This window comes from Mirounga leonina, unplaced genomic scaffold, assembly GCF_011800145.1.
Source record: "Mirounga leonina isolate KUSES-001 unplaced genomic scaffold, KU_Mleo_1.0 Mir_376, whole genome shotgun sequence".
Taxonomy (NCBI): domain Eukaryota; kingdom Metazoa; phylum Chordata; class Mammalia; order Carnivora; family Phocidae; genus Mirounga; species Mirounga leonina.
This window is the reverse complement of record NW_023270718.1, coordinates 5,039,578-5,057,084: the sequence shown is the minus strand read 5'-3', so window position 1 is coordinate 5,057,084 and position 17,507 is coordinate 5,039,578. Positions and strand designations below refer to the sequence as shown.

The 17,507-nt window shown below is 52.1% G+C and overlaps 2 protein-coding genes and 4 non-coding genes across 9 annotated transcripts in view; all 6 read right to left on the bottom strand.

Annotated features, from left to right (window-relative positions):
* Positions 1-5,145: 5,145 nt before the first annotated feature.
* On the bottom strand, positions 5,146-9,028 carry RPL13A (ribosomal protein L13a). Its single transcript, XM_034987128.1, has 8 exons — positions 8,784-9,028; positions 7,140-7,212; positions 6,686-6,751; positions 6,385-6,486; positions 6,110-6,195; positions 5,876-5,935; positions 5,462-5,584; positions 5,146-5,261 (listed from the first exon to the last, which is right to left on the bottom strand). Exons 1-8 carry the CDS (start codon positions 8,796-8,798, stop codon positions 5,175-5,177), a joined length of 612 nt encoding a protein of 203 aa, XP_034843019.1. The 5' UTR covers positions 8,799-9,028; the 3' UTR covers positions 5,146-5,174.
* Positions 5,732-5,818, bottom strand: LOC117998399. The gene has a single exon (XR_004675990.1). It is a non-coding gene; the product is annotated as a small nucleolar RNA SNORD35 (small nucleolar RNA).
* LOC117998398 lies at positions 6,004-6,074 on the bottom strand. The gene has a single exon (XR_004675989.1). It is a non-coding gene; the product is annotated as a small nucleolar RNA SNORD34 (small nucleolar RNA).
* Positions 6,268-6,352, bottom strand: LOC117998396. Its single transcript, XR_004675987.1, has one exon. It is a non-coding gene; the product is annotated as a small nucleolar RNA Z195/SNORD33/SNORD32 family (small nucleolar RNA).
* Positions 7,011-7,093, bottom strand: LOC117998397. Its single transcript, XR_004675988.1, has one exon. It is a non-coding gene; the product is annotated as a small nucleolar RNA Z195/SNORD33/SNORD32 family (small nucleolar RNA).
* An 823-nt stretch (positions 9,029-9,851) lies between the features above and the next one.
* Positions 9,852-17,507, bottom strand: part of FLT3LG (fms related receptor tyrosine kinase 3 ligand) — a 10,410-nt gene continuing 2,754 nt past the window's right edge. For 3 of the 4 annotated variants that reach the window (XM_034987060.1, XM_034987059.1, XM_034987058.1), the window contains 5 exons: positions 17,331-17,384; positions 17,004-17,147; positions 16,448-16,586; positions 12,086-12,267; positions 9,852-10,078 (listed from right to left, as the gene is read on the bottom strand). In XM_034987060.1, coding sequence (XP_034842951.1) covers positions 9,869-10,078; positions 12,086-12,267; positions 16,448-16,586; positions 17,004-17,147; positions 17,331-17,384 — 729 coding nt within the window. In that variant the 3' untranslated portion in view covers positions 9,852-9,868. The remainder of the gene's footprint in view (positions 10,079-12,085; positions 12,268-16,447; positions 16,587-17,003; positions 17,148-17,330; positions 17,385-17,507) is intronic. The other variant, XM_034987057.1, reaches the window with a different exon arrangement.

Below are 17,507 nucleotides of genomic sequence, written 5' to 3'. Positions count from 1 at the left end.
ATAAATAAAATATTTTTAAAAAGGGGGGAGCCTTACTCTCTTGTGATGCCTCTTCTGTTTTATGCTCTTCCTCTCCTCCTTCCTTGCTGCGTCTGAAACATGTGGATTCTTCTGGCCTTGGGACTTTTTTTTTTTTTAAGATTTTTATTTATTTTTTGAGAGAGAGAGAGCGAGAGGGGGAACACAAGCAGGGGGAGTGGGAGAGGGAGAAGCAGGCTTCCCACTGAGCAGGGAGCCCGATGTGGGGCTCCATCCCAGGACCCTGGGATCATGACCTGAGCCCAAGGCGGACGCTTAAGGACTGAGCCACCCAGGCGCCCCTTCAGTACAATTTAAACTCAGTTCCTCAGTCACCTTCTTCATTATGTCAAGTGCCCAGAAGCCAGGTGTGGCTTGCATATTATAAAAGATTCAAAACATTTTTTTTTAAAGATTTTATTTGAGAGAGAGCGAGAGTGAGAGAGAGAAAGAGCATGAGCAGGGGGAGGAACAAGGGAGAGGGAGAAGCAGGCTCACATCTGAGCAGGGAGCCCGACTGGGGGCTCAATCCCAGGACCCCCCGATCATGACCTGAGCTGAAGGTAGACACTTAACTGCCTGAGCCATCCAGGCACTCTGATTCAGAGCTTTTTTTTTTTTTTTAATTGGAGAGATACAGAGAGAGAGCTAGAGAGCACAAGTGAGGGAGAAGGAGAAGCAGGCTCCCCTCAGAGCAGGGAGCCCGACGCGGGGCTCGATCCCAGGACCCCGGGATCATGACCCGAGCCGAAGGCAGACGCCCAACCGACTGAGCCACCCAGGCGCCCCCAGAGCATTTTTATCAACACAGAAAGTTCTATTGGACATTGCTGCTATAGACAAGGCTGTGCATATGTATATGGTGTCTTTAAATTGGTACTAACTTGGGCGCCGGTGTGGCTCAGTCATTAAGCGTCTGTCTTCGGCTCAGGTCATGATCAAGAGTCTCTTGCTCTGGTGACTGAGCCAGCCAGGCTCCCCTGAATGAAACATTTTTTTTTTTTTAAAGATTTTATTTATTTATTTGACAGAGAAAGACACAGCGAGAGAGGGAACACAAACGGGGAGTGGGAGAGGAAGAAGCAGACTCCCTGCCGAGCAGGGAGCCCGATGCAGGACTCGATCCCGGGACTCCAGGATCATGACCTGAGCCGAAGGCAGTCGCTTAACCAACTGAGCCACCCAGGCGCCCAGAATGAAACATTTTTAATTGTTTTAGTTGCTTCAGTCCCTTTGGGGGTAGGGTTAAGAGGGAAGGACTTTTCATTTTTCTCTTTTAAGGCCTTCCATGTCTTCCCCCCTTCCCTTATTTTTTTGAAGAAATAAGTAATCTTCTGGAGTTTTTGAACAACTTGATAAGGATTTATGATGTTTAGTTTAAAAAAAAAAAAAAAAAGGCAGGCCCTATAGTTGTTATTTGCAATGTGTGCTAAGCTATGTACAAAAGCAACTTAGAAAAAAGCCTGGAAGGAAATGCATGACATCGCCCTGGTGTTTTGCATCTCCAGGTGGTGAGATTAGGTGTGATTTCCTCTCTGTTTTTTATAATGCTCAGTAGTTTGCAAATTGCTCAGAATAGCTGGTGAGATTTTGATGATAAGGGAAAAGCAAAAAAACATACATTGCTTCACCATGAAGGGGTGGGGCAGTTTGGAGATATTTAGGTCCACAGCTTTTAATGACCACAACCCACAGTAGGAAATACAGTCGCATTGTGACCCAACACCTGTCTCTCTCCTCCTCTTCCCTCCCTTCCTCGTGCTTTATTATTATTTTTTTTAAGTTTACTTATTTATTTAAGTACTCTCTATACCCAACGTGGGGCTTGAACTCATGACCCTGAGATCAAGAGCCACATGCTCTTCCAACTGAGCCAGCCAGGTGCCCCCGTCCTCTTGCTTTCTAACTTAACTTTCTCCTTTCCTTCCTGCTATACACTGATTTTTTTTTCTTTTCGTTTCTGTTCAATTTCGTTATCATTTTAAGGCTGGTTACAACCCACCACATTGATTTTCTGCCCTGCAGTATCAGACAGCCTTGATGTGGGCAATAATGAACTCCAGCCAACTCTAGTGATGAACACTTGAGGGAATATTTCTGGCCTCTGCCGGATTTCAGACATACTTACCAGGGTTTCACAACAGAAATGCGAATGACCTGGAGAAGCTCACGTTTCCATGTGCACCACAATGCCTAGCAAAGTTAGACCCTCCCTTGGGCCCCACCCATGGACCAGGACGGGAAAAGGTGCTAGAACTCCTAGGAGATAAGGTGGAGATGGGCCAGGCATGCCCACACACTGTAGGAGGGTGCTTTGTGGGCAAGGTGCAAGACGGAGCTTTGAAAATGTTCTTGCTGCTGACCCAGAGGTTCTGAGCCTCCGTGTGTGCCCTCCAGGAAGGATTAAGGGGATGCCCAGAGATTCCAGTTGCATCGTCTAATGGTGAATGATGTTGAGCACCTTCTCACATGCTTATTGGCCATTTGTGTATCTTCTTTGGTGAAATACTTCTCTAATTCTTGCCCACCTTTTACTTGATTTTCCTTATTATGGAGTTTGGAGAGTTTTGTTTTTTTTTTTTAATTTGAAAGACAGAGAGAGAACAGGAATGGGTATGGGTGGAGTGGGGGGGGCATTGGGAGAAGCAGACTCCCTGCTGAGCACAGAGCCCAGTGAGGGGCTTGATCCTGAGATTCCAGGATCATGACCTGAGCCAAAGGCAGACAGGGGGACACTTAACTACTGAGCCAACCAGGTGCCCGTTTTCTTTTTTTTTTTTTTTTTGTATTTGTATTTGTTAATATACCCAGGAAACAAGTTGTTCAAAAGAGGTAGGATTAGGGCGCCTGGGTGGCTCAGTTGGTTAAGCGACTGCCTTCGGCTCAGATCATGATCCTGGAGTCCCGGGATCGAGTCCCGCATCGGGCTCCCTGCTCGGCGGGGAGTCTGCTTCTCCCTCTGACCCTCTTCCCTCTCTTGCTCTCTGTCTCTCATTCTCTCTCTCTCAAATAAATAAATAAAATCTTTAAAAAAAAAAAAAAAAAGGTAGGATTTGCAAATATTTCCTCCCAGTCCATGGCTTGTTTTTGAAGTGGAAAGTTTTTATAAGTTTGTACAGCCAAATTTATCTTTTTAAGAGATCATGCTTTTGGTGGGACTATATTGTATTGCTTTAACACGCAGTTTTCTTAAGCTTAGTATTTAATTTTGGCCACTTCTGGAGGCAGCTCCTGTGGTGTGGGGGAGCCCCAGGAGGGGTAAAGATACCACCCATTTCTTAAATGATTCTCAGAGAAAACTTGTCACTGTGGTATCTTTGCCATTTTGGGAAGATTAATCATGACAGGACATGTGAGTTGTAATTTGCCCCCTGAATTAAAGTAAAATGCCCTGTGAATTATAATAAAATGTGTATCACATTTAACTAGTTTTCTCTGCGCTGTTAGGCATTTGAATGCTGAACTTCTAAATTAGAAATTTCCAAGTGTTGGGCGCCTGGGTGGCTCAGTTGGTTAAGCCTTCGGCTCAGGTCATGATCCCAGAGTACTGGGATTGAGGCCCCTATTGAGCTCCTTGCTCCGCGGGGAGGCTGCTTCTCCCTCTGACCCTCTCCCCTCTCATGCTGTTTCTCTCTCTCAAATAAATAAAATCTTTAAAAAGAAAAAATAGAAATTTACAAGTGTTATTGCCCACTAATCTGAAAAGGCAGCACGTTAACAGGTGATTGTGAAGAGCTTGGTACCTGCTCAATGCTCCATTTACCCTTCCAGATCTAAGAAGTCTCAGGGGCACCTGGGTGGCTCAGGGAGGTAAGCTTCAGACTCAATTTTGGCTCAGGGTCTCAAGATGGAGCTCTGCCTCGGGCCATGCTGGGCGTGAAGCCTGCCCATGATTCTCCCTCCACCCTCTCCCCGTCTCTGAAGTCTAGGGGCGCCTGGGTGGCTCAGTTAAGTGTTCCTGTGTTCCCTGTCTGGCTGCGTACGTCAAATAAATAAAATGGGGTGCCTGGGTGACTCACTCGTTAAGCGTCTGCCTTCGACTCAGGTCATGATCCCAGGGTCCTGGGATCGAGTCCCACATCGGGCTCCCTGCTCAGCCGCAAGCCTGCTTCTCCATCTCCCACTCCCCCCTGCTTGTGTTCCTGCTGTCGCTGTCAAAGTCTTTAAAAAATAAAATAAAATCTTGAAGTCTAGCTTTCCTCTTCTGAAGCATTAGATTTCGTATTTCCACCCTCAGTGCCTAATGCTACCTGCAAAATATTTCCGGTCTCAGTTTCTTTACACAAAGCACAGAACTCCTGGTGTGGCAAAGACCAAAAGAGCCCACCTACCCCACAATGATGAGACTGGTTTTAAGATGGTGACAATTCCATACTTTGCAGCTGAATTAGACAGTGTAGGTCCACTGAGCAACCTTGGGCCATGATGGTTTTGAGAAATACACCTATACAGGACTCTCAAGGAAATTCCTGGAGAGCGGTAGGTAAAAACTCATCCACGAAGGACAGGTTCTAATCCAACCGTTGTGGAAAGCGACTGGAGCATGGCCAGTCTTCTCTTTCAAGCCCCGCTTTGCTTGCCAAGGGCCTGCCTCCACAGCAGACACACACTGCAAAGACACCAACTTTCTTTAAAAATAATTTATTAGTTTTGGATCACAAAATACAGGGAAGGCACAAAGGCAGTGCCTGAGACCCCTTGGCTGTACTTCCCAGGCTATGCATCTGGAACTACCTCTGTGTGACACCAGGCTGGGCCCCCAGCATCCTCACAACCTAACAGCTGCAGAGTATAGCACCCGAGCCTGCGGCAAGTTTAAGCACACCCCATTCACGACACAGGGCTCCCCTCCAAACGTTCTCCAGATCTTTTGCCAACAGGGAAATAGTTGCTCCAACTATCAGTTTCTTAGACCTCTCAGAGATGAGTCGGTCACAGGCAATTATGCCTCAAAGCTCTTGGAGTTTAGCCTTTTAAGAAGGCCTTTCTTAATTAACAGCAGTGACTAAAGCCCTTTCTGTGTTCCCAACATTTTAAGTCCCGGCTGCCTGTGGCTCCAGACAGCGGCCCCTGGGGGTCCCCCATATCCTAGGGCGGCGATGGAGGAAGGGCAGGCCAGGCCAAGCATGAGGAATAAACAGTCAATTTTATTGGGCTCAGACCAGGAGTCCATGGGTCTTGAGGACCTCTGTGTATTTATCGATTTTCTTCTCCACGTTCTTTTCAGCCTGTTTCCGTAGCCTCTGTGGGGTGAAGAGGACAGATGGTGGTCAATGGCTGCTACCCAGAGCCTTCATCATCCCAGGAACCCAATTCTACTCCCCGTCCCAAGGTGGGCCTCGAGTAGAGGCCTCCGGGGCCAACCGAAGACCACTGCGTCCAGAGTTCACCCACAAGGCCCTGCCCAGGAGTGTGGTGCCCTTGGGTTCCAGGCCATCCTCACCAGGAGCTGCTTCTTCTTCCGGTAATGGATTTTGGCCTTCTCCTTTCTCTTCTCCTCCAGGGTGGCTGTTACTGCCTGGTACTTCCAACCAACCTCATGAGCCAGGCGCCCCAGGTAAGCAAACTGTGGGGGAGGGAGAAGAAAGAAGTCCAAAGAGCAAGCAGAGTCAGGGTGGCTGTGGGACAGGGAGCGGACAAGCTGTCCTGGGTGACCCAACTTTCCCCAGCAGGCCTAAGTTAAAGACACAGCCGCCCTGGGGGCTCCCTGCTCGTGCTGGCATCAGCTAGGCCAATGGCATTTTCGGCACTGCCCACAGCGGCATCCGCAGACCATCGTGAGAAAGAACCATCACGTGCCAGTCTCGGGCCTCAAGCTCGCCCCCTAGCGAGACGACTCAGTGAAACCGCAACTTACCTTCCGAGTAGGCTTCAGGCGCACCACCTTGAGGGCAGCAGGAACCACCATCCGCTTTTTCTGTTAGAGAAGGAGAGGGGCTTAGGAGCCCTGGAGTAAGGGACAGCGGGGAAGAAGGCTGGCTGGAACAGCGTCTCAGCCAGTGCTGTTCTCACGAGGGTCAAACAATGTAGGTACAACTGCAACATCACGGACGCCAGACACAAACGCTGCGCAGCCGGCCCTCGAGCTCACCTTGTCGTAGGGCGGCGGGATCCCATCGAACACCTTGAGCCGGTCCAGGGCAGCCTGGCCTCGCTTGGTCTTGTGCGGCAGCATGCCTGTGGGTGGAGGGACAGCAGGCTTGCTCCGCAGGGCTCACGGGGACCCCGCACCCCCCCCCCGGCACACCGGCGGCCTCAGATGGTAGTGCATGTGGAGTCATCTCATGGTCGGGGAACTCGAACACACGTGGGAGAAGTCCTCATCACTGGCCACCCATCCACCTGCGGTCCTCAGGCCCAGCTCACCTCGCACTGTCCGCCAAAAGATGCGGCTGGGTGCTCGGAAGTGGTACGGACCACGGGATGGGTTGGTGTTCATGCGCTTGCGGAGGAAGGCCAGGTACTTCACTGGGGAGAGAGAGGGTGCGAGGCCTCAGACCCCAGCCACATGCTAACTTCTTCAACACACCCATCCATACTCGCAAGGGCCTGTTAGGGAACGCAAATGAGCACTTCCCACCCCTAGTAGGCTCACTTCTGGAGCCAACGAAGGCTGCCAATCTCCCAGGTCCACCCTCTCCAAGTCTTCTCCCAGATCCTAACTTACGCTTGTTTCTGTAGAAATTGCCAGAAATGTTGATGCCCTCACAGCGCACGACTACAACCTTCCGGCCTAGAGGAAAAGAAAAGTGAGGCAAACAAGGACAAAGGCTATAAAGCCACCCAAGGGCTCCACCTACAACCTGGCCATTACCCACCTGCCCGGTTACTGCTGAGGATTGGAAACAGGGTTCCTTCCCCTGTGTGGAGCTGACCACAATGCACAAGAAAGCCAAGGCCCCAGCAGAGCTGGATCTGTGCTTAAATTAACAGCCCGACAGGAAAGGATTTTCCATCTCGGAGCCCCAGACCCCAGGAGAGGGAGAAGCTGGAAGGTCTCAGAGCGGTGCATGGGGTTATCTCACGGTCGTGAGACTCAAACGAAAGATGGTGACTGTTGCTCATCACTGACCGCTGGCTGGGAATCACACCCAGGGGAGCTGTGGGCAGAGCAGACTTACCCAGAAGCACCTGTTTGGCCACGATGGCCGCCAGGCGGCCGAGGAGATGGCCTCGGCCATCGAGCACCAGGACCTGGTGGAAATTAAGTGAAAAGGCTTAGACACACCCTCAGCTTTGACTCCCCACCCTAAGCAACCCATGCTTTTTTACTCGTTTCTTTCACCGTATCCCCCAGAGTGCCTCCTATTCATTAGCAGGCCTGGAAACTAAGACCCAAGGTCCACTGTACAGACGTGGCCAAGAAAGCAAATGGCTGTTTCGGTGCAAGGAATAATACAAAGGCCTTTCCTCACATCTCACTGCCTTAAGAGCCAGAATTCTTAAGCCCCGATTACATTCAAGGGTGAGAGGATGAGCTGGGATCTGAACAAAGGCTGGCAAGACTATCCATTGTTCCAGTTAGAATTTATAATCCCTGATACAAAAGTTGTGGAATCCCAACAGACCAAATACTCTCAAGGGTAGAAGTTTCCAGCATAAAATGATTAATAAAGGAAACAGGTTCAGAGCGGGTGAGGCTCTGCAGAGTCGTCAGGAGCCTGTGCGGTGGCTTATGCTGAATTTAGCTCTGCATCCCTGGCTGAACCGCTCAAAACCAAATCCTCAGCTTCTTCACCACGAGTCAAGTCCCCACTCTTACCGAGCGCTTGTTATATACTTGTGATTGTTGGAAGGCAGAAGGATACAGAATCTAAAGCCAGACTTCCTGACAATGTGACTTTGGCTAAAACTCTCCAGCTTCCTCACCTGGAAGATGAGGGTAACAGTATCTGCCTCGGGAATATTACGGTAGTTAACCGAATGACACCGAACACAAAGCAAACTGCGTCACGCACACAGTAAATGCAGAGAACACGTGTTCCACGAACTCTACCACCTTCCTGACCCCACGACCGTGCTTTTTCCTTTCCTATTCACACGGACACCCTTTCCCGAGCCATCCCCTCCTTTACATATAAGAAATTAGAGGAAAAGTCCAGGGACTCGGAGCTAAGCTTCTGCTGTGTCCCTCGAGGGCCCCCAGGTGGTTACGGGAGCCTTTTATCAGTCCTCTAGCCTTTAAAGTATCCGTCACCCCAAAGAGCAAGGTAAGAGCAGTTCGTTCCTGGATGTCCTGTAGGCAGGAACGCTCCCCCGCTGCGTAAGATCTCCTACCAAAGGGGCCAGAGCTCCAGGACACGGACTGGCACTCCCACGAGGGTGAAGCGACGCGCGCCTTGGGTACGGCGGGAGCGCCCTCCATTTTGGCCAGTCCTCGGTTTCCCATCGCCCCGAGGCAGCCCAGGCGTTTTCCGCGCGCTTCCCCGTCGCTAGGAACACACAGGCCCGATTCGGCCGAAGCCCGGCCGAGACCAAAGCAAACGAGGCCTCATTTTAAAATAACTCTCCCCGTGCTGGGAGCCGCCATAATCGCCCCTAAGGAAGGGATCCTGCCCCGTTTTTGTCAGCCCCAGGCCAAAAAACCGTCCCAGTTATTTCCTATTCCCCCGTTGCAGACTCCTTTTAGGCCCAAAGCTTCTCACTTTGCTCAATTATCGAGTTTAGGCTTCACAACACACCTACGAGGGGAAAGAGGGCCCAACCTCGTTCCGGCCTGCAACCCACCCAGCCCCACGCCTCCCCGGCCCGCGCGGAGCCCGCACCTGCCCCTCCGCCATCTTCGACAGCCGCCTGGGAAAGGAGGAAGATTGGGCGCAGGGTTTCTTATCCCTTGAAACAGGGGCGGAGGAAGTGACGCCGCATGGGCTGTGCGGGCAGCTTCCCGTCTTTTCATTGGCCCAAGTGTCTTGCGCGTGCGCAGAGGGGCCCCGCTGGAAGGCGGGTCGTCTTCTGACTGTCCAATCCGGGTCCAACCTTTCCCATCGGCTCTTAGGCAGCCATTGCTGTGCGGGGCGAGAGATCACGTGGGGAAGGAAGCGGCTCTGCTGGGGCGGGGCTGGCCAGCCTGGGCCGCCATATTTTTGAGGGGCTGCTAGTCTCCCTCTTCGGGGTTGCCGGGGTGTCTGCGGTGGGGGGAAGCGCCGTCACTCGCTAAAGCGACAGCCGGCTGCAGGGCACGTGGTGGCCCGCAGGGGGCAAGTGGGCTCTGTGTCAAGCGCTCAGTCTAGGCTTAAAGGATTCCGGTGCCTGTGCTGCCTCCTTGTGACCTGGCCGAACCCGCGGCCCTGTCTGGGCCTCAGTGTCCCCATCTGTAAAACAGGCGGAAGTAGTTTTCCCTATGAGATGCAAGAGTGTGTGAGGGAATGACTTCCTGATGGCTTCTAGGCCTTCGCTTCGGCTGCGTCCCTTGCCTCGGATGTCCTCCCCTCCAGCCCCACCTTCAAAAAGCTGGCCTGTCACAGCCCCAGGGCTTTTTGGCTCAAGAGTCCTTTCCTCCCCAGCGCCTCCCGGGATCTCAGGCTGGGTCAGGTATCCGACCCGCCCCCCCGCCCGGGCTCCCGGAGTGCCTGTATTGCTGCCGTTAGAACGTGTGTCCTGCTGAACTGAGGCGCCCTGGGTCCCGTGTCTTCTCCCCCATAGATCAGGAGCCCCGACCAGGGCGGGTTCTGACGCCGTCTGGGTCCGAGCCCTGCTGCGCACTGGCTCTGGGCCCCGGGAGGTCTCAGAAAACCGGTACCGGATGAAACATCGCATTCACTGAAAAACCAGGACTCACACCCAAAATGCCCCGCCCGCACCCCGTCCCATCTACAGACAGGCCTGGCCCGAGCTGGTAGAAAAGGGTGATTTATATACAATTTCCTGGGGACAAGGACTTTGTACAGAGGGGGACAGGTGGGGCTGGGGCTGGCGTTGGGGACTGGCGTTGCCTCCATCCTGGGGAGAGAGTGAGCAGGGCAGCGCCCTCGAGGAAGGGACCAGTCTCTAGCTGACTTCCTCTGAGTCCCAGCTCTGTGTCCTCTGGCAGGTGACTCGTCTCGCTGGGCCTCAGTGTCCTCTGTAAAATGAGACGATAGATGTGTCTGTCTCACTGGGCGTCTGGGGATCCACGGATAGAGAGGAGAGCACCAAGCTCAGCTCTCTGCACAGACTAAGTACTGAAAACAATTCCATTTCCAATGAGTGCCCGCTATGTGTTAGGGCATCACTGTCCACCTCTGCAAAGATGGAAACCATGACACCTGTGCTCTCCCACAGAGCCACAGAGCAGCCACGTGGGAATACTGAGTACTCCAAATGCGCCCAGGGCAACCGAGGAGCTGAGTTTTACATTTTACCCAATTTAAACTTAAACTGGTAGTGTGCTTATTAGGAGAGCAGGAAAGCAGAGTGAACAGGAGCAAGGATGCGAGGAAAACTTCCCAACAGGTTACCTTTTCCAAAAAAGTTGTAATAAAAATTCCTGTACAGAAAACAAGTGCTGAAATGAAAAATCATTTAAACTTAGAAACTGATCCTGGGGAACGCCTGGGTGGCTCAGTCGGTTAAGTGTCCGAGTTTTTTTTTTTTTTTTTAAGATTTTATTTATTTATCTGAGACAGAGAGAATGAGAGAGACAGAGAGCACATGAGAGGGGGGAGGGTCAGAGGGAGAAGCAGGCTCCCCACCAAGCAGGGAGCCCGATGCGGGAGTCGATCCAGGGACCTGAGCCGAAGGCAGTCGCTTAACCAACTGAGCCACCCAGGCACCCAAGCGTCCGACTCTTAATTTTGGCTCAGGTCATGATCTCAGGGTCGGGGGATCTCGTCCCACTGGGTGTGGACCCTGCTTAAGGTTCTCTCTCTCAGGGCGCCTGGGTGGCTCAGATGGTTAAGCATCTGCCTTTGACCCAGGTCATGATCCCAGGGTTCTGGGATCGGGCCCCACATCGGATTCCTGGCTCAGCAGGGAGCCTGCTTCTCCTTCTCCCTCTGCCTCTCTCCCTGCTCATGCTCTCTCTCTGTATCTCTGTGTCTCAAATGAATAAATAAAATCTTAAAAAAAAAAAAAACCTTCTGGGCCCATCAAGAACCCACTAAGGCCTCCCCAGCTTCCTCCCTCCTGGGCCCACCTGCCTCCTGCCTCCTTTCTTCCATCACTCACCTCCCCGGGCTCCCTGCTGCCCTGGGCAGGAAGTCCCAGCTCCCTTGCTTGGTGTTTGAGGCCTAGATTTTTCACACCCACACTCACACCCACCCCAGGCTTGCTCACAAGAGTTACTGGAACACCCAGAGCTTTTTCACACCTGGGGGGCTTTGCAAAGGTGGTCCTCTCCGCCCACTTCAGGAGGGTTCTCTCCTGGCTTGCAGCTGAATTAGACAATTAGAATATCTCCCCTGGGGGCGCCTGGGTGGCTCAGTTGGTTAAGCGACTGCCTTTGGCTCAGGTCATGATCCTGGAGTCCCGGGATCGAGTCCCGCATCGGGCTCCCTGCTCGGCGGGGAGTCTGCTTCTCCCTCTGACCCTCCCCCCCTCTCATGTGCTCTCTCTCTCTCTCTCAAATAAATAAATAAAATCTTTAAAAAAAAAAAACAAAAACAAAAACGAAAAAACAAATATCTCCCCTGGGGCCCCTCACGCCCCCTAGGTCCCCAGTGAGCTCACCCTCTTTCCCTAATCTCCCTGCTCCCCCAGATTTCCCACTGGGCCAGACCCAGGGTCGTCTGTGCCACCTGCCCGAGCCTGTCAATCTTCAGCCCTGTCCTTCTTGATCCCTGACCCCTGACTCTGCCTGTCCCCTCCTCCCTGTCCCCATAGTGCTGGTCCTGGCCCTGACTCAGGCCTTGTCCTCTCTCCCTGGACCCTCACCCAGCCTCCAGGCTGTCCCCCCTCATGACCCCAGCCCCCTTCCACCCCCCTCCCAACAAAGTCCAGGGTTCTCAGCCTGGTGAAGGATTCGCCAAGCTCCACGAGCCACAGGGGCAGCCCGTCCTGGAGACTGGAGGTGCAGGTCACCTGTGGTCACCACAGGGCCAGCGCCACCCCTGCAGACCTCCCCATGCCCTCTGTCCACCTCCAGACTCACCTGCTCCCCAGGGTAGGGCGTCCTCCACCCCCTCCTTCGCCAGTGCAGGCACCCGGCAGCGGACATCAGCAGGAGACCCACGGGCAGCAGCAACACGAGGAGCAGCAGAGGGGCCTGGGGGGCCAGCAGGGCTGTGGCCTCCAAGGCCCCGGGGCTCCTTGGGGGCAGCAGCGTGGAAGAGTCTGAGGGGAGAGAGGAGGCTGGGTGACCAAGGAGAAGGGCTGGACCAGAGAAGGGAAGGAAACAAAAGCAGGCCTGGTGCTGGCTGTGTGACCTCAGGTGGGCCGCCCACCTCTCTGTACCTCAGTCTTCTCATCTGTAAAATGGGGATATTCATTATACCTGCCGCATAAGGTGGTCACAAAAATTAAATGAGTGACCACACAGGAAGTTCTTAGAACAGCATGGCACCTGGTCAGTTTGCATTTTCTATTACAATTGGACACATAGATTTCTAGTGCTTATATATCGATTTGTTTATTCTTCTTTTTCCTCCCGTGGGCTGTGAGCTCCCTGTGGGCACCAGGGACCTTCTCTGTCTTTTTTATTGGTAGAACCTACTACTTAGCACTAGTTAAATAATATTATAATAGCTCAATTTCATACATTAAATATATATTTTTAAAGATTTATTTATTTATTTGACAGAGAGAGACACACAGCGAGAGAGGGAATACAAGCAGGAGGAGTGGGAGAGGGAGAAGCAGGCTCCCTGCAGAGCAGGGAGCCCGATGCGGGACTCGATCCCAGGACCCTGGGATCATGACCTGAGCCGAAGGCAGTCGCTTAACCAACTGAGCCACCCAGGCGCCCATACATTAAATATTTGACCAAATGACAAATTGACAAATAATAAAATAGTCAAAGATCCCCCCCAATTGTGTTCCCTCTATACCCTCACCCAGCTGCTCTCTTTTCCCCTTGCTTGCTGGACTCCCGGCACATGTGTCTCTTCACTGTTCCTTAAACAGGCTTCTGCCTCAGGGCCTTTGCACAGGCTGTTCTCTTGTTCCCAACTCTCAGTACCTCTCCAGCCACCCACCTCACACCATGATTCCATCACCCTGTTGTAATTTGCCTGCATGGGGCTCATTACCCTCAGATATTTTCCTGTTAATTATTTGCTCACGTTTATTGTCTGTCGCCTCAATTAGCATGTCAGCCCCACATGTACAAGCACTTGGATCTTGTTCTGAGCTGTGTCGACAATGCCAAGCACCCAGGAGGTAGCTAATAAAATGCGGTCAAATGAATGAAGAGTCATAAATGTAAGTACAAATGACCAATGAAGCTTAATACAGAGGGCAAAATGATCGGAAGTGTGGGGAGAAAGTGAGAAAATTAGAGGGGGTGGTTTTTAAATATCCCTCTCAGGGGCGCCTGGCTGGCTCAGTCGGTAGAGCATGCAATTCTTCATCTCAGGATCGTGAGTTTGAGCCCCACGCTGGGTGTAGAGATTACTAAAAAAAAAAAAAAAAAAAAAAAGAACTCGACAGATCTGGTAACAAATACAAGGACAGAAAGCCTCCGAATGATACCACAGTAAGGTGGGGAGAATATGTACACACAGATTCAACCCTGATCCTGCCAAGAAAATTAACCTATTTTTTTCTTTTCCTCCTAAGACAGGGTCAGTTACAAAACTGGCAATGTACTTGGCCACAAAGTAAACCTTTTTTTTTTTTTTTAATTTACTTATTGTAGAGAGAGAGAGAGAGCACGAATGGAGGACCAGGAGAGGGAGAAGCAGGCTCCCCGTGGAGCAAGGAGACCACTGTGGGACTTGATCCCAGGACCCTGGGATCATGACCTGAGCCGAAGGCAGACGCCCAACTGACTGAGCCACCCAGGTGCCCCAAAGTAAACCTTAATATGCTGAAAAAATCAAGTTTTCACAGGGCATAGTCTCTCATCATATTCTGATTACATTATTTCTCATTGATCCTTTAGAGCTGTGTTCAATCCTGCAGCCTTTTGCCCCGTGGGGCTATTGACACGTGGTCTCTGGTGAGTCTGAATCCCCATGTGCTTTCAGTGTTAAATACACACTGGTTGGGGCGCCTGGGTGGCTCAGTCGTTAAGTGTCTGCCTTCGGCTCAGGTCATGATCCCAGGGTCCTGGGATCCAGCCCCGCATCGGGCTCCCTGCTCGGCGGGAAGCCTGCTTCTCCCTCTCCCACTCCCCCTGCTTGTGTTCCCTCTCTCGCTGTGTCTCTCTCTGTCAAATAAATAAATAAAACCTTAAAAAAAAAAAAAAAAACACACTGGTTCCCAGAGACTTAGAGGACAAACGGATGTAAAATATCTCACTAATTTTTAAAAATACAGTATCAGGGGTCCACCTGGGTGGCTCAGCCAGCTGAGCATCCCACTCTTGGTTTGGGCTTAGGTCTTGGGGCATGAGATTGAGCCCCGAGTGGGGCTCCGGGCTGAGCACCGAGTCTGCTTGAAATTCTCTCTCCCTCTCCCCCTGCCCCTTCCCGCTTGTGTGGGCACTCTCTCTCTCTCTCAAATAAATAAATAAATCTTAAAAAAATAATAAAAATAGGGTGCCTGGGTGCCTCAGTCACTAGGCGTCTGCCTTCAGCTCAGGTCATGATCCCAGGGTCCTGGGATCAAGTCCCACGGTGGTTTCCCTGTTCGGTGGGAAGCCTGCTTCTCCCTCTCCCACTCCCCCTGCTTGTGTTCCCTCTCTTGCTGTCTCTCTCTCTGTCAAATAAATAAATAAATAAATAATCTTAAAAAAAAGTACAGCATGGGGGTGCCTGGCTGGCTCGGTCTGTGTAGCATGTAACTCTTGAACTCGGGGTCGTGAGTTCGAGCCCCATGTTGGGGATAGGATTGCATTAAAAAAATAATAATAATGTTAAATCTAAAATACAGTATTGGGTATATGTTCAAACAGTACTCCTTTGGAGACATTTCGGTTGAACTAAATTTGTGATCTCAATGATGAGCTATTAAGAATAACTTTAAAATTATGAAGTCCATTAACGTCATTATAAAGAACAGATTCGTGGTTGCCAGGGGCTAAGGATGGGAATTATTAGAAGGGGGTCAAGTTAAGTAGTTTGACTGTGGCGGGGATCACAAGAAGCCACACAGGTGAAAAAATTGCAAAGACACATACGCTTTTATGGAGCGAATTGCATCCCTCAAAATTCATACACGGGAATCCTAACCACCCCCCCACCTTGGAATGCGACCTTATTTGGAGATAGGGTTACACAGAGAATCAAGTTAAAATGAGGTCATCCGGGTGGGCCCCCCATCCCACATGACAGGTGTCCTTGTAAAGAGGGGAAATCTGGACACGGAGGCACGCACAGAGGGAGAAGGCCATGCGAGTGTGAAAATGGCCATCGACAAAGCCAAGGAGAGAAGCCTGGAACAGAACTTTCCCTCAGAGCCCTCAGAAGGAGCCCATCCTGCCCACACATGGATTTCAGACTTCTGGCCTCCAGAATCGTGAAACAATCCACGTCTGTTGTTCCAATCACCCAGTTTCTGGTACTTTGTTACGGCAGCACTAGGAAACGAGCAAGCACGCAACTCGTAAAATGGGAATAAACTCTGTGGATTATACGCACGGACTGGACCCCTCTCGTATTTCTGGCTTTACTATCGTGCCGTCAGTAACGGGAAGCAAAATGCAACCCTGGGGCTGGGGAGGCTGGGTAAAGGCTGTCCAGGACCCCCCCCATACAATTTCTTTGTACCCTCCTTTGAATCTAAAACTATTCCAAAAGACAACGTTTTAAAAACAAAACCACCGGGCGCCTGGGTGGCTCAGTTGGTTAAGCGACTGCCTTCGGCTCAGGTCATGATCCTGGAGTCCCGGGATCGAGTCCCGCATCGGGCTCCCTGCTCGGCTGGGAGTCTGCTTTGCCCTCTGACCCTATCCCCTCTCATGTGTTCTCTCTCATTCGCTCTCTCTCAAAATAAATAAATAAAATCTTTAAAAAAATAAAAAATAAATAAAAATAAAAACAAAACCACCAATCATTTGCTACAAAAATAACGAATGTGAAAATTCCGGGAAAAAAAGTGAATGCACTAAAAAAACCCAAAACACCAAAATTTCAAAAATCTTGGTACTGGAGAATTTGCCCTTACATACGTGACTGTCATTGTCTTTCTTTCGGGCAGGGCTGCCTTGGAGAAACAGGCAGGGATTCTTGTTCCCTTGTCAGAGATGGGTAAACTGAGGCCCAGAGAGAGGACTGAACTTGGGGGAACACGCCCAAAGTCACACAGCCAGTGGGAGCAGGGTGGGGTCTGGGCTGGCCTGGGCAGAGGGGGTGAGGGGCTGTGGGATGGGAGAGGTGGTGGGGGGCTGCTGAGGGGCGCTGGGGGCCGTTACCCGGCTGACACTGCAGCTGCAGGCACCCAGAGAAGTTCCTGCGGGTGATCCAGGGCTTCAAGGCCGCCAGCTGCTTGGAGGTGTCCTGCAGGAGGTGGGAGACGTTGGTCTGGACGAAGCGAAGACAGCTGGGGAGGGGCTGGGGGCAGGGGAGGGAGATGTCACCAGGGTATCACCCCCAGAGTCTGCTCAGGCCAAGGGCCCTCCCTGCCTGGCAACGCCTACCAGGGCCCCGTGAGGCCTGGGTCACAGAGAGAGAGTTTGGACCCCTGCCCCCCAGGTGGCTAGGGGAGAGAACCCCTCTGCAGCGCCCAGCAACAGGGCCTGAGAAATAAACTCAGAATCGGTGCACTGGGCCCAGGACCCCCGCCCTCCTTCCGTGCCTAGAGAAGGGCTCTTTTCAGCAAGGGGGTCCCCAGGAGGACCGGGGTTCCAGCTCCACCTCCCTTGGGTTGCTAGTGAAAAGAAATCTCCAGCAAGGCCTAGCAGAGCTTGGCTTCCAATCCCTAGGAAGGCAACTCGCTCCCCTAGCTTGTCCCCCACGTTCAGGGCTGACCTGGAAGGCACATAAGGTGACAAAGTGTATCTCCGTGTTGACAGCCTCCAGCAGGATTTGCATCTGGGACCCGGCCACAGCTTTGAGCCGTTCCATCCAGCGCTGGGCCAGGACCAGGCGCCAGAAGGCTCCGCAGAGCTCGTCCTGGGAGGGACAACCCAAGCTGGGGGGGCGGCCAGCAGAGGGGGCTGGGGGCTGGAAGGGTGAGGGGCTGGGGCCGGGAGCCCTGAATCCCCCGGGGAGGAGGGGGCAGGTCAGCCAACTGGTCCCCTGAGGGGTGGTCTGTCCTTCCCACCTCTGCCCCAGCCCCTCCCATCTGTGACTCACGTCCTGCAGGTTGGAGGCGACAGTGACTGGGTAGTCCTGAAGCAGGTAATCAGACTGTGGGAGAAAACAGGGTCAGGCCTGGCCCAAGACAGGAGGAAACAGAACTATGGAGATCCAGAGGGCGGGGGAGAGGGACCCAGAGAGAGGGGGACAGCGAGCCAGAGAGAGGGGGACAGT

Coding starts and splice junctions, on each gene's coding strand:
- RPL13A (XM_034987128.1), bottom strand. Junction 6,487..6,685: donor CAATTTCTACAGAAACAAGC/GTAAGTTAGGAT, acceptor CTCTCTCCCCAG/TGAAGTACCTGGCCTTCCTC. Junction 5,936..6,109: donor TCCCGCCGCCCTACGACAAG/GTGAGCTCGAGG, acceptor CTTCTCTAACAG/AAAAAGCGGATGGTGGTTCC.